The sequence below is a fragment of the Drosophila albomicans genome, chromosome 2R (assembly GCF_009650485.2).
Source record: "Drosophila albomicans strain 15112-1751.03 chromosome 2R, ASM965048v2, whole genome shotgun sequence".
Classification (NCBI taxonomy): domain Eukaryota; kingdom Metazoa; phylum Arthropoda; class Insecta; order Diptera; family Drosophilidae; genus Drosophila; species Drosophila albomicans.
Genome location: NC_047631.2, coordinates 7,259,118 through 7,272,059, shown reverse-complemented (window position 1 = coordinate 7,272,059; position 12,942 = coordinate 7,259,118). Strand labels below are relative to the sequence as shown.

Sequence of the window (12,942 nt, the reverse complement as noted above, 5' to 3'; positions counted from 1 at the left end):
ACATTCGCTTGCTTGCCTTGGGGCTGCTGGCATATGGGAATCTGCTAATCGCACAGAATTGAAAGCTGACAATCATTCAGAAACAGTTATTACCTCAGTCAATCCCATTTCAGTTCTTATCACACTTTTCGAATTTCAATTACATTGACAGCAGCGTTTGAATTGCTTTAAAATTTGTCTGCAATCGGCATAACAAAGCACTCATACTATCTCAAAGTTGATCATTTGTGCAAAGCAATTTCATGGGAACGTTTAAGACTTTTCGTATTGCATACTTTTAGGCGTACTCTGAATTACCATGAGAAATACTGTTCTACGACTAACCAAAGAATACACAGATGTGTTATACAGCAAAAAAGCGACTTATCTGTAGAACAGCATTATTACAGTCTCATTAGTTGGGACCAGAACCCAGAGCGTTCGACTGGTTTCGAATTTCGAATATAAAAAACTGCGCAAAGCTAAGTTGCAGATCGCTAGCGAAATATTAGTTTTAGAATATCAGGAGATTTAAATAAGAATTATAATTATTGTATATAGAAATCTGGAATAGTTTTCACTGAATTAATATTGTTTTAAGTGCACTTCTTAAATGAACAAATTTGTAAACACTATTTTTACGTCAATTAAGAAGAGTATACGAATTAGCTTCACTAAGAGCAATCAAATTGCATTCGTTATGACTAAACGAATGCAGGCGAATATATTAAAGCATTGGCAATATCATCATAACAGTCGCGATTCTTGATCAAGATGGTAAGTAGTGGTTTGTGATCGGTAAAAAGTTATATGTCTGAATTAACACCCAATTTTTCGCAGCGTGTTGCTAAAGTCTTTGTGCTAAGTTTGATGTGGCTGCAGGTCCAAGGACAGGAGCCAACGCCAGAAACGCCATCTTCGGAAACAACGTCGCCCTCTTCGACAACTTCGGAAACAACGCCAGCAACTTCGGAAACTTCGGAAATATCGCCGAAAACTTCGGAAACATCGCCGACAACTTCGGAAACTTCGGAAACATGCGATAGTTCTTTCAAGGTAGGCGAAGAACTGCGCGATACTCACTTTATTGCGGCCATCGTGAATAGTGTAATGGACAAACTGAGGTCCAACAATATCAATGAAGAACTGCTGGCCAAGGTCCCCACGATTATTGGTGGCAATCTTTACTGCGATGGCAATCTACCCGATACAATAGATATTCTGTTGGCCTACTTATACGACAAAGTCGATCGCGATTGCTTCAAGATAACAGGATATCAAAGTGTTTATATCAAAATGGAGTAAGTTGACAATAAATGCAAATGAAAAAGAAATAATTTAAGGAATTGCAAATCAAATAAAGTAATCGTGTTAATGAAAATATCAAGAACTTAAACTTTGTCTTTTCTTTTTTTAATCACTTGAAAGGTCTATATTAAGAATTATAGTCAATCATTTAATTAATTTGAATGAAATTCTTACTTATATTCGCATCTTCTTCGTCGTCAAAGTTCGGGTCTTCTTGCACTTTAATTCATTGCCTTCGACTGCAACTCATCGGAGTAGAGCTCGAGGCTGCGCTTTGCATTCTTGAGCAGCTGCAAATCCCTGGTGAATCGATCGCCAGTTGCCTCGCCGCCAGGCAGCACAGCCTCTAGAAGAATGGGAACAATCTGTTCACCCACCGATTGGAAGAGTTGCGCTATCTTTATAATCGTAGCCGGATCGGGTAATCCAGGAATGCCAGCTCGACCTCCAACCGAATTGTTGGCGCTGACATCCCGACGACGACGTCGCCGCTCTTCGGAATCCTCAACGGTTTCCTCCGACGAGGAATCATCGTCATCTCCTTCGCCTTCGCCATCACCATCGCCATCGCCCTGCAGTTTATTCATTACATTTTGTTGTGATTGTTTAGCAAGTTTACCTTTGGTCTAGCCTCGCACTTAAGGCTCAGCTGCAGCAACAGGATAAGCAGAGAGAACACTAGCAAACGTCCCACATGGAATGCCATTGTGGATTTCAGAAGCGATCAAATTTGCTGCTACTTGCCACATTTATAGGCATTGTTTTAATGGGCTTAATGCATTTTAATGGGTTGAAAATCATTTAAATCGGCTTTGCATGTCACAAAGTGCAAGCAAATTGATCAATTTGTTATGAGATTTCCCGTCTGAGGTTAAAATGTGTCTGGCACATTAACCGCAAGCATTTGGCCATGTTAAAAGGTCGAAAAGAACTTCAACTCACATTTGCACTTGAAAGTTGTCAAAACTCTTTCATTTCCCTCACTTGTCTTGCTTTTGTTTTTGTTTTTGGTCATGGAATGCGCCGACGAGTGCAGTTTTTGTCCACAACTCTCGCCAAACGAGACGAGACGAGACTCGAGCTGTGAAGTCTCGCAATTTCAGGTAAGATGCGACTGCAACTGAGACAGCGCCTTCAACTGGAGCTGAGCTTGAAGCTTATTCGGCCCAGCCCCATTTTGGGAGCAGGTAGTTTCGGACGGGCAGCAGCTGCCGCTAGCACATAAATTGTAATTTAAGCGTGCGTCGTGTGTTCAATTCAGCCAAGCGATTATTAAATCAAATGTGGCTGCTACAGCAGCAGCAGCAACAGCAGCAGCAGCAGCAGCAAAAAGAACCACTTCGATGACAACGCAGGTGATTCGAGTAAAGAGACTTGAGAGTGGCCTCAACGCAATCGTGGCACTTTGTTGCACTTCAATTCAGTGTGATTTGAGATCCGGATTTGAACAGTCAGTGACCGGAGAGTAACGCGAAATATTCAACGAAATTCAGCGGATTGTGAGTGAAATTTCTACCGAAATTTGGCAAGCCTAATCGACAAATCAAGTGAGAAAAAAATTTGTTAAATTAATACAAAGTGAATATTAAGTTAACGACTACAAACAGGATAACTTTGAAGCTCTTGACTTAATTTATAAACTTAAGCAAACTTTCTTTTCAGTTGCGAACCTGCTTTTATTGACTGGTAGTCAACTGCCTCACAATGAATTTGTTTTCACGCCTTAAACGCATTGGCGCTGGCAATAAGGTTTGTTAAATCACTTACTAAAACATGTTTGCACAATAATTAGTAGGTATATTTTTGAATTTATGCAAATAACCGCGTTAAAGTGTCTACAGTTTGAATAACTTGGCGCACAGCTGTCAGCGCTGCTCCTCGCTTAACATTACTCCTCACGATAGCATTAATCCAAATTTCCTATTTTTACAGAGCTCGGTTACATTGCCCGTAACAGTGCCTGGTAAGTTTTAACATCAGAGCGGCAGTCACATTTGTACCAATTTTAAAGCAATTTAAATTAATTTTTTGTCTTGGTTATTAATATTTTTCCATTTATGGTAAATTTAATGCAAATATGCCGTTCTATTTATTTTTATTATTATATTGACTTAAGCAACCAAATGAAATATGCATTTTTAAAAGTATTACCAGCGATAACATTTAACATACACTTTTAACGCAAATGGTACTTTTTTGAAATAAAATGGGTACAGCATATTTCTTCGATGTGGCAACCGTGGTATAACTTATCTAACACCTTTAAATGCTAAAATATTTTACTCATTCAAACAGTACCATCGCACAACGAGAACGAGGAGGACACGCCAGAAATCTACAAAGTAATAGGCGAAGATAAATTACCAGCAAACAGAAATAACAGAGAAGGTGCGTATAAAAAAAATATACATACATATATACCCAAAAAAAATAGAAGCTGCGTTAGTTTACTTAAAATATCAATACTTTGAGCTGATGTAATATGTGCAAGGAATTTAAGTATCCATTTCATTGCGGCTGGGCGCGGTTTGCTTATCAAAGAATGTGCCAAGATATAGGAAATTGTGTATCGATTTTCACAAAGCTTCAGTGAAAAACCACCAGACGATTCAAGCGTGGCAACTTATGACGTCAGCTCTGCAGCACTGCAGGTAGAGAGAAAAAAAATGGAATGAATTTAGAACAGATTGAAAATACACATTACTATTAATAGAATGCATATAAATGGCTCAACTAGAATGATATTAATGTTGATATACGTAGAAATATGAGTCCATTCAGTACCAGCTTGTTTTAACCTCAAATTGTGTTCACAGCTCGAGTGAAAGTCACGCTCATGTTAGCTCTCTCACGCACACACATACACTCACAGGTTAGAACTCTCATACGTTCACACACGCACACAAAGGGAGTCTCACGCGTTTATACACATACATACACACACAGATGAAATCAATTGATGCTGATTAAAAACAATTTTTGTGATATACATTGTATTCTCTTTAATCAGCAGCTTCAACAGCCGACATGGTGAAGGAAGAGAAGTTTGTGCCCGACGGCGCCGATGAGGAAATGCTCGGCTCCGGCGGCGGCGACGAGAAACTTGCCGAGCGTCGTGACGAGGTCAAATTTATTAAGGGTGACCATCAGAATGGCGATGCTAAGATTGACATTGGCAATCTCAACGGAGCCAAACCGGTAAGTGAACTTTCTGTCCCTCTCTCTCAGTCTCTCTCTTAGAACAGTTCACTCATTCATCCCTCTTGCAGGAATTCACTGGCATGAGCAAGGAGGAGCTGCTGAAGTACGCAAATGATCCGTTCTGGGTGCGCTTGCGTTGGATTTTCTTTTTGGGCTTCTGGGCCATTTGGGTAGCCATGCTTGTGGGCGCTATTCTCATTATTATCGGAGCACCCAAGTGCGCTGCCCCTCAACCCTTGCCCTGGTACAAGCGTGGACCTCACGCCAAGTTCGGATTAGTCGGTACTGCCAAGACGGAGGATGTGTCCTTGGCTAAGAAGCTCTCTGCCACTGGTGCCATTTATGAGCTGCCAGCTTTGCTAACTTACGAGGTGAAAAAGGCCGATGTCGAAGCACAGATCAAGCATCTGGTGGATCTCTACCAGAGCAGCGAAGTGAAGGTCATTCTCGATATCACGCCCAACTTTGTGGGCGAGGACTCGCAGCTGGTGAAGGATGCATTGGACAACGCGGAGAAGCGTTCGGCATTGATCTGGGTGAATGGGACAGGTCAGGGTGTGCCAAACACGTGGCTCAAGGTGGGCGGCAGTACTACCGCCTGGGGTGATCTGAAGGGCAACTTTGTGCTGTCACAGTTCGAGCCTGGCACCTATGACCTGAAGATGAGCTCGAAGATTGTGCGTCACGAGCTAAGTTCCGCTCTACAGCATCTGATTGGACTGGGCGTGCAGGGCTTCCGTTTGAAGAACACCAAGTTCTTCCTCATCAACGATAATCTGGACGATGAGACAATTTCGCCACTACCCAAGGATAACAATTTGATGGATTATACGTTCTATACGCATACACAAACCACCTTCCAGCCGGGATTAGGCGATCTGCTTTACGATTATCTGGGCGTCGTGAAGAATGCCTCCTCGGAGGCCTTCCTCTCCGTTGCCGAGGATATTGTTCGTCCAGATGCCTATGAGCTGAGCCAGGCTGGCGGTGCCCTGGGCATCGATCTGCCAATGTACGGCCAGTTCATGAAGTCCGTAGGCGCATCACAGCAGAAAAGGAACCTGGTGGAGGAGTTGCAGCAGACGTTTGTGGCCACACGCAATGTGAGTTGGCTGCAGTGGAACTTTGGCGACATCTACGTGGACACCCCAACACATCCTTCAGCTCTGGCGCTGTTCATGTCATTGCTGCCCGGTGTTCCGATTGTGCCTGTGGACTCCATTGCCTACACCAATGTCACCCAGGAGACCTACAGCCAGATCAAGGAACTGCGACTCTCGGCCTCTTACATGCATGGCGAGCTGCAGATCTTTGAGTCGAAGAAGCTGATTGCATTCTCCAGGTAAATCAACGTTTTCAAAATTGTTTTTCCACTTCCACTACTTAAGATCATTCATCCGTGATTTGAAAGTTGAAGGAAGAATTTAATCATCACCCTTATCTCTAAGCTACTTAATACTAATCTCTAACCTCTCTAATCTGTTTCTATTTTTCTAATGCTGCCAATTGAAGGCAAAGGTATCAATGAACGTTCAGTGCCCACTTAGTTTCACATTAGTTTCTATATCTTTTCGCTAACGATATCTTTTGCCTCTTCCTTTGTAGAATCAAGTCTGGCAATCCCGGATACTTCGTTATCTTCAATCCCACCGATTTACTGCAGAACAGCACTTTCTCCGCTGACCACAAGCTGCCCGATAAGATGACAGTTTCGTACTTCAGTGAGAACTACAATGATAAGAACAACAATGGCACCCACGTCGCCCACTCGGCCAAGGTGAATATCAACGAGCTGCAGATTCCAGCCCACTCAGCCATTGTGCTGACCTATGTGCCGGTGAAGAGCGAGTAAGGATTGAAGACGAAACTTTGCGGAAATACTCAAAATAATTGATGAAATTATCAGAACATTAAATACATACGCGCATTATAAAGCTTATTGTTGTTATACCCAGTATTCAACCGCATTCCAATCGCTAAACAGAATAATGTTTAAACAAATAACGTTTGTTGACAATAAGAGAAAAATACTATTGAAACACAAGTACAAATTGTAACCAAGGAATGTCTTGGTTACTTTTGTTACATTTGTTTTCAGAATATTAAATATACATCGTTCAATGCTTGCACTTTTAATATTTTTATTCATAGTTATTAAACAGGATACGTATTAATTACTTATTATGCGTGGTTATCAGCAATTTAACAGAAAAGTGAAAACATCTAACGGAAAATCACCTCTGCAAACATTTAACTGCACATTAAGTCAGTCTGCTGATAACAAAATGATAACAGACTTAATGCAGTTTCAACTTTGAAATTATCTAATCACTGTTTCATTTGATTAATTCGTCTACAAAGTTAAGTGAATTATGATTGTGTCTTACTGCATATTTATCAGTTAACTGGACGCAAACACTTTTACTTTCATTTAAAATTTCAATGAACTTTTGTTCTTTAGAATAACTTACAGCAAAGCGGTTTTTACAAAATATTTTGTGAATCATCTTTTTAATGATTTGTTACGAGAACTATTATAAATTAATTTGTATTTAAAGAAAATATGTCTTCTGAGATTTGAGATTTTGAAGAAAACTTAGTTTTTTCTAGCAGGTTCTATTCAAATTATAGAATATTTGCAATACAGCACGTTATTTTAAATTATTAAATTATTTTCGTGCTTTCCAAATAATCGAACAGTATGCTGTTATCGCACTGCCGCCACAGTTATCGCAACTTTGATAAGCGGATAATGCTGAGTGTTGAACAGCGTCACCATTTAGCTCAGACACAAACCATCCACGAAATTTGAATTGAGCGCCATCCGTTGAGCAGTTACTCAAACTACAGAAAGATGTATGCGATTTGCCTTTGTGGAAAACTTTGAGCCACACGAAAGAAATAGCAATGAGAAAACGCGGTTGGCATACGTGAACATGTGAGAGTTCGAGTAAGTGTTTGTTTGTGAGAAGGAGAAAGGAGAGAGGGGCGAACATTCGAGTTGCAAATAGTTGGCATAGCAGGAAAACAAAAGGCGAGCACAACGCAACGCAAAACCACAGACAAATAATCAAAATCGACAAAATGAAATGAGGCAAAAACAAAGCGGCCAAAATGTTTTTAGTTTTTGCCAATGGTATCCTGGGGAGCATCGTTGCGAGCATCGCACAGGGCCAAAAGGATATGCGCACGTGCTAATGTGATTAGATGCACACACAAACACACACACACACACCCAGAAACAACTCACATGCTTGGCAAGTTGTTAGAGGCAACCGCAACATGAAGTGCAGTTGATTGCGGCAAGCCAAAGGAACAACAACAACAACAACAAGACAGAAGTGGAAGTTTAGCATTTGTATCTGTAAGATGCAAACTATTGTTGCGCAGGTCATCATCATTATCAGCAGCATTGTCATCATCATGGAAAACTTTTGGTCAACCCCGCTGTGCATTTGTATCTGGCAAAAGTATCTGTAAGATACAGTTAGAGAGATACAATACACAACACAACACACACCCACGCACACACACACACACACACCCAACGATGTCGCAACAACTTTTCCATCAGCAAGTCATCAAATGCAGACTCTTTGCATCCCTTCTTCTTTTGTCAGGCCGCACTAATTTAATTGCAACGTGCAACATGCGGTGACCATGCCACATGCCTCTTGCATGCCTCCGCAAGCAAATCCCACTCGCACGTTTATCACAAACATTCTAATAATATTAGCTGGATATGCCAAAAGGATTCTATTGTCATTTTGTTCATATTGTTGCATTGACATTTTGTTGAATTGCAACTGAGTTAATTATTAAATACTACTAATAATAAAATATAAAAGGCAATAAGGGTAAAAATGGAATTGGGTTTAAGTTAGGATTAAATAAAATTTTTCGTTTTTATTTTAATCATATTTCCAATTGTCATAAGTCGGCTTTAAAATGAATAATTTAGTATCGCAAAGAAATCAAAATTTATGTAGATAATCTCAACCTAAAATATTATATTATTATTATTCTGTATAGACCAGCTACCTTTAGTGTAAATAATTCAAATCAATATAATACTTTTCAATTAAATTTTTTAAATTTAAATTTGCATTACACTTTGCTTCGAGTTTAAAGTGTGTCATTTCTGCTCTTTGATGTTTTACTAAGTTTTTTCAAAAGTTGTGAAATTAAAAATGTTGTAATTACACAATGTTTTTTTTAAGAATTTGAAACAACAATAAATTAATTGTTATTAGTCATGATCCAAGTTGGAATAAGGTAATCTACATATTAATAAAATATAAATATAAATGCAAGGATTTTCTGAGTTCGTGAAATTCGAAACAAGTGTAATTTAATAACTGTATTTTTTGTGAAAATGTGGTTGCGGTCAGATAAAAATTGTGAAAGTAATTTAAGAAATACTTTTGTCTTAGTTGATTTAGCTAACAATCTAGTATATTTTGCAATTGGTATGATTTATTAGAACTAGTATCTATCAATATACCAAATATAGGCTTCCGTATATTTTTTGTATTTTTTTTTTCGACATATATATTTGGTATATTTTAAGAATAATACCGCACTGTTTTGCTTTTATTCGAAATGGGTATCGAATATCTCATAGTTGAGCACACTCGACTGTAGAGTTATTACTAGTTTCATTTATGAACATAAATTTTAAAGCTTAAATTAATATTAATTAATTTTTTAGCGAATTTAATTCCGCTGTCAGCTTATCGGCTCGAATATTTGAAAGCTACCTTAGGACCACAAATATATTAAATTTTTATTTTAAAACTTTTCTACTTAGGACCATCATTGTATACTAAATAACTTTGCTTAGCCAAGTGGACTAAATTCATAAAACTGTAGTGTTGGAAACTGCAAAAATATTGACCACTATAGGAGTAAGCAGAACAAGAAAAAGACTCAGGAAAACATATGAGAATACAGCATAACAAGTTGTTTTGTTAGTTCAACCTATAAAGAAATAAAAAACCAACAATCAACACAGCAACAACATCAAGAGCAACAACGGCAACACTTGCTAATATGTATTGATTTTTTATCGCGATTCGCATTTGATGATTGTGATGTTGTTGTTGCTGTTGTTGTACTTGTTTTTTTGGAATGCTTTTGTTTGTTGCTTGTTTGTTTTGAACTTTCCCATGCATAAATTTTGCATATTAATTGGAGCGACTGTTGGCCAGCTCTCAACGTGACAACTCGATTCACTCTCGTCCCCAATTCTCCTCGCCCCTGAGTCAAGAGCTCGAAGCACATCCTTTGTGTCGTTTTGTCTATTGTGGGCGGAGCTCTTATTAGTTGGCCTAAAAAATGCCATCAGGCTTTGATTAACATTTTGTGCGCACAAATGACAACCAAATGCGTCGGCGTCGACGTCGGGCTAAATGAGTTGCACCTAATTGAGTGACAGCATAGACACACATACACAGACACATGCACACGCACTCGTTGGTCATTTCCATTTTCACAAACTGTGCCAATTTGTTTTAAAATGCATCAGCCAGGCGCTCAATCTGCCCATGCTCGAATCCCAATCCCAATCCCAATCCCAATTGGGATTCAACCACCCAACGGTTGCAATTTCGAGGTCCACTTGCAGGTTCATGTCCAGACTCACATCGACCTGTTCTCGACTGTTTTTCAATTTGCAGGCAAGCGTAAATTTCTCTCCCCCTCCCCCTTCTCCTTCTCCTTCCAATGGCAATTCAATGCCCTATCTCATTCCCGTGCCAAGTTGTTTTGCTGGTTAAAAGGTTTTGTCCTTTGCTTCTTTTTATATGCAGATTGCCTTTCCACCTTTTTCTCTTTCTCTCTCTCTCTCTCTCTCTCTCTCTGTATGTGTGTGTGTGTTTCACCTTTTCATTTTGCTTCTTTGGTTTTGGTTTTTGGGATCGTGTGTTTTAAATTACTTAACTGCGCATCTTCATCATGTCTGAAGCATGTTTTTTTGTTGTTTTTTGGCACTCAATTTGTCATTAGGCTCAATTTCTTGGGCTTCCGTAGCCAGTAACTTCTCAAATTTCGCAACAGTCACTGCAAAACTATAATCAAATCGCAATAAGTACGACACAACCTTAGGTGCAAACACCAAAAAATATAAAAAAAAAATATTGTTATAAAGACGTGATAAGTATTTGAAATTGGTGAACAGAATCAACAAAGTGGCAAAAAGATCGCACTCGTTGATCGCCCAAATGATCGTTGAGCATTTTATTCGTTACTCGCAAGTACTCGTTAAATCGAACTAGTTATTATGGCATCCCAACTTATCATCTTTGGTATAGAACACATTAAGTGCAAATGATCCTAAATAAGTACCTGCACCGCATCCAAAGAAAGATATCATTTCCGCTCGGATTCCAATTCTGAACAATGAACAGAACGATAATTTGGTAAAAACACTGAAGACTAACCAGTTTTACTAACCATCTATATAAATAATGATTTAATATTTTATTCTCATTCCTTCTATCAACTAATCAAATTGCACTTGCTCGGTAAGAGATATGTCAAAGTCAGGAGCAAATTATTAACTTGAACTAAATGCGCATTCTTAGCCCATATGAACAAAATATGTCCGAATTATGGGCTTACGTTGCTGCAATGTGTTGTACGCCAAAATACCCTGTAAATATTTCTATATTATATTTCCGAATGATATCATCGTATTAAAGTTGTATGTCTAAACATCCATTCATAAAATAATCCATATGTATTACACCTAATTAGTCATTAGTGAACTGTTTTTAAGGTCCTCCTTTACGTATTATTTTATAAATTACTCATATTAATTTAACATATATTAAATAGTAAAAAAAATGTACGTGAATATTTCGAGAACTATATAAATATATAAAACGAAAAAAAAAAAAATTAAATTTAATACATTTAAATTAAACGATAAAATCATATTTAGCAAATTTAGTAAACCAAATTTCTTTTCATTTCTACTCCAATAAAAGAAATATTTTACCTATAAATGTGGCAAAGTTAGGGAATTTAGATTAAATTTGAAATGTCGATTCATATAATAATTTGTATGTATATTTAAATTGTAGTTAATACTTTACTTATTATTTTAAAAATAAACCATATTTATTAAAAATATATTAAATAGTAAATAATTTTAGGTAAATTGGGAATGCTACACATATTTAGAGAACTATATAAATTTATAAAACCAAACAAAAAAATAAAATAAAATATATTTAAATTAAAATACATAAAATTAAATAATAAAATTATATTTAGTAAATTTACAAAACCAAATTTTTAAATTGTTCATTGAATATGAAATATTTTCGTTACTACTCCAATAAAAGTAATATTTTACATATGTATGTACATATGTGGTAAAATTTGGGAATTTTCAGATGAAGTGCTTATTTTGGAATATTTTTACACTATATATCATAATTTATAATTAACATTGATAGTTTATAAAATTAGAGAATATTGTACTTATAGTAAATATATTTATAAAATATTTGTATTAGGTAAAGTAAGTTTATAGAGTATTCTAGTTGTGCGAAATTAGTTAAACTGAGTTCGTAATGGGGTTAGTCGTGTTTGCAGGTTATTTAGTAAGTAGTATAGGGTATGCAGCCAGAGACAGCGGACTGCGGGTCGCTGTCATGACACGTCATGGCTGTCAACTCGCTGTTGGCGTCTGCGGTTGGTAACTCCGATTACGAACATTGTTGGAGGATGGTGCCGCACTCAAGTCTCGAGTCTCTGTATATGGTATTCAGTAGGCAGTATGCAGTATTAAGTGTTGGGCATGCCTCATCTGCAGCATGCAGCATAGCGGACGCGGCGTCTAAGTTTCACTGCGGCTCAAAGTGACAACGGCGACAGTAAAACATCAATTTGTTTAACATAAATGTACACAATTGCCTCCGTTTGGTTTTTGCGGCGAGTATTTGCCTGAATGGGTATGATAAAAATAAAACAGAACGCAATCATCTTGGCAGTGGGCTATGGGGTGAAAGTGAGGGCAGGCAATTGGCTAAAGAGCTTGCCAGAGAATGGCAAGATAATCAAAGAGCGTGAGCATGCGGAGTAAACTCATTGCACATCGTAAATAAATATTTACCACTCTTCCTTTTTCTTTGGCCGTTCTGCAAGCGATTTTCAAGTTGTTTGTCTTTTTTGTTTTGTGACTTGTTCAACAAACGGGTTTCGCCGAGTATTCGTAAAATACTTTTTAGATCCACAACTCAGATTAGATGTGAATGTTGAATGTGTTGCGGTAATTGATTTATTGACTTGCATCTAAAATGATCATTTAAAAAATGATAAATTGTTTACTTATTTAATCATCAATATTTTAACAAATGTGTGCGAAACTGCTATTCATAACAATCATTTTAATGCGAACCTGTTGCAAGCGGAAACTTTTAAAATGCGATTAGTGGGAAAGGACAT

The 12,942-nt window shown here is 37.8% G+C and overlaps 3 protein-coding genes across 4 annotated transcripts; 2 read left to right on the top strand and 1 right to left on the bottom strand.

The window, feature by feature from the left end:
- The first annotated feature begins 725 nt into the window (after window positions 1–725).
- Window positions 726–1,375, top strand: LOC127566134 (uncharacterized). The gene is made up of 2 exons (XM_052007771.1): window positions 726–756; window positions 820–1,375. The coding sequence occupies exons 1-2, from the start codon at window positions 754–756 to the stop codon at window positions 1,282–1,284; spliced, it is 468 nt and encodes a 155-aa protein (XP_051863731.1). The 5' UTR covers window positions 726–753; the 3' UTR covers window positions 1,285–1,375.
- A 2-nt stretch (window positions 1,376–1,377) lies between these two features.
- Window positions 1,378–2,023, bottom strand: LOC117576332 (antennal-specific protein OS-C). The gene is made up of 2 exons (XM_034261004.2): window positions 1,907–2,023; window positions 1,378–1,859 (listed from the first exon to the last, which is right to left on the bottom strand). Exons 1-2 carry the CDS (start codon window positions 1,991–1,993, stop codon window positions 1,509–1,511), a joined length of 438 nt encoding a protein of 145 aa, XP_034116895.2. The 5' UTR covers window positions 1,994–2,023; the 3' UTR covers window positions 1,378–1,508.
- Window positions 2,024–2,745: 722 nt separating this feature from the next.
- Window positions 2,746–6,617, top strand: LOC117574955 (uncharacterized). 2 transcript variants are annotated; one of them, XM_034259014.2, is made up of 7 exons: window positions 2,746–2,834; window positions 2,950–3,036; window positions 3,220–3,250; window positions 3,583–3,675; window positions 4,298–4,485; window positions 4,557–5,830; window positions 6,094–6,617. In XM_034259014.2, exons 2-7 carry the CDS (start codon window positions 2,992–2,994, stop codon window positions 6,338–6,340), a joined length of 1,878 nt encoding a protein of 625 aa, XP_034114905.2. In that variant the 5' UTR covers window positions 2,746–2,834; window positions 2,950–2,991; the 3' UTR covers window positions 6,341–6,617. The 2 variants fall into 2 exon arrangements, with proteins under 2 accessions (XP_034114905.2, XP_051863724.1); XM_052007764.1 differs by having other exon boundaries at window positions 2,754–2,834; window positions 4,301–4,485.
- Window positions 6,618–12,942: the final 6,325 nt, after the last annotated feature.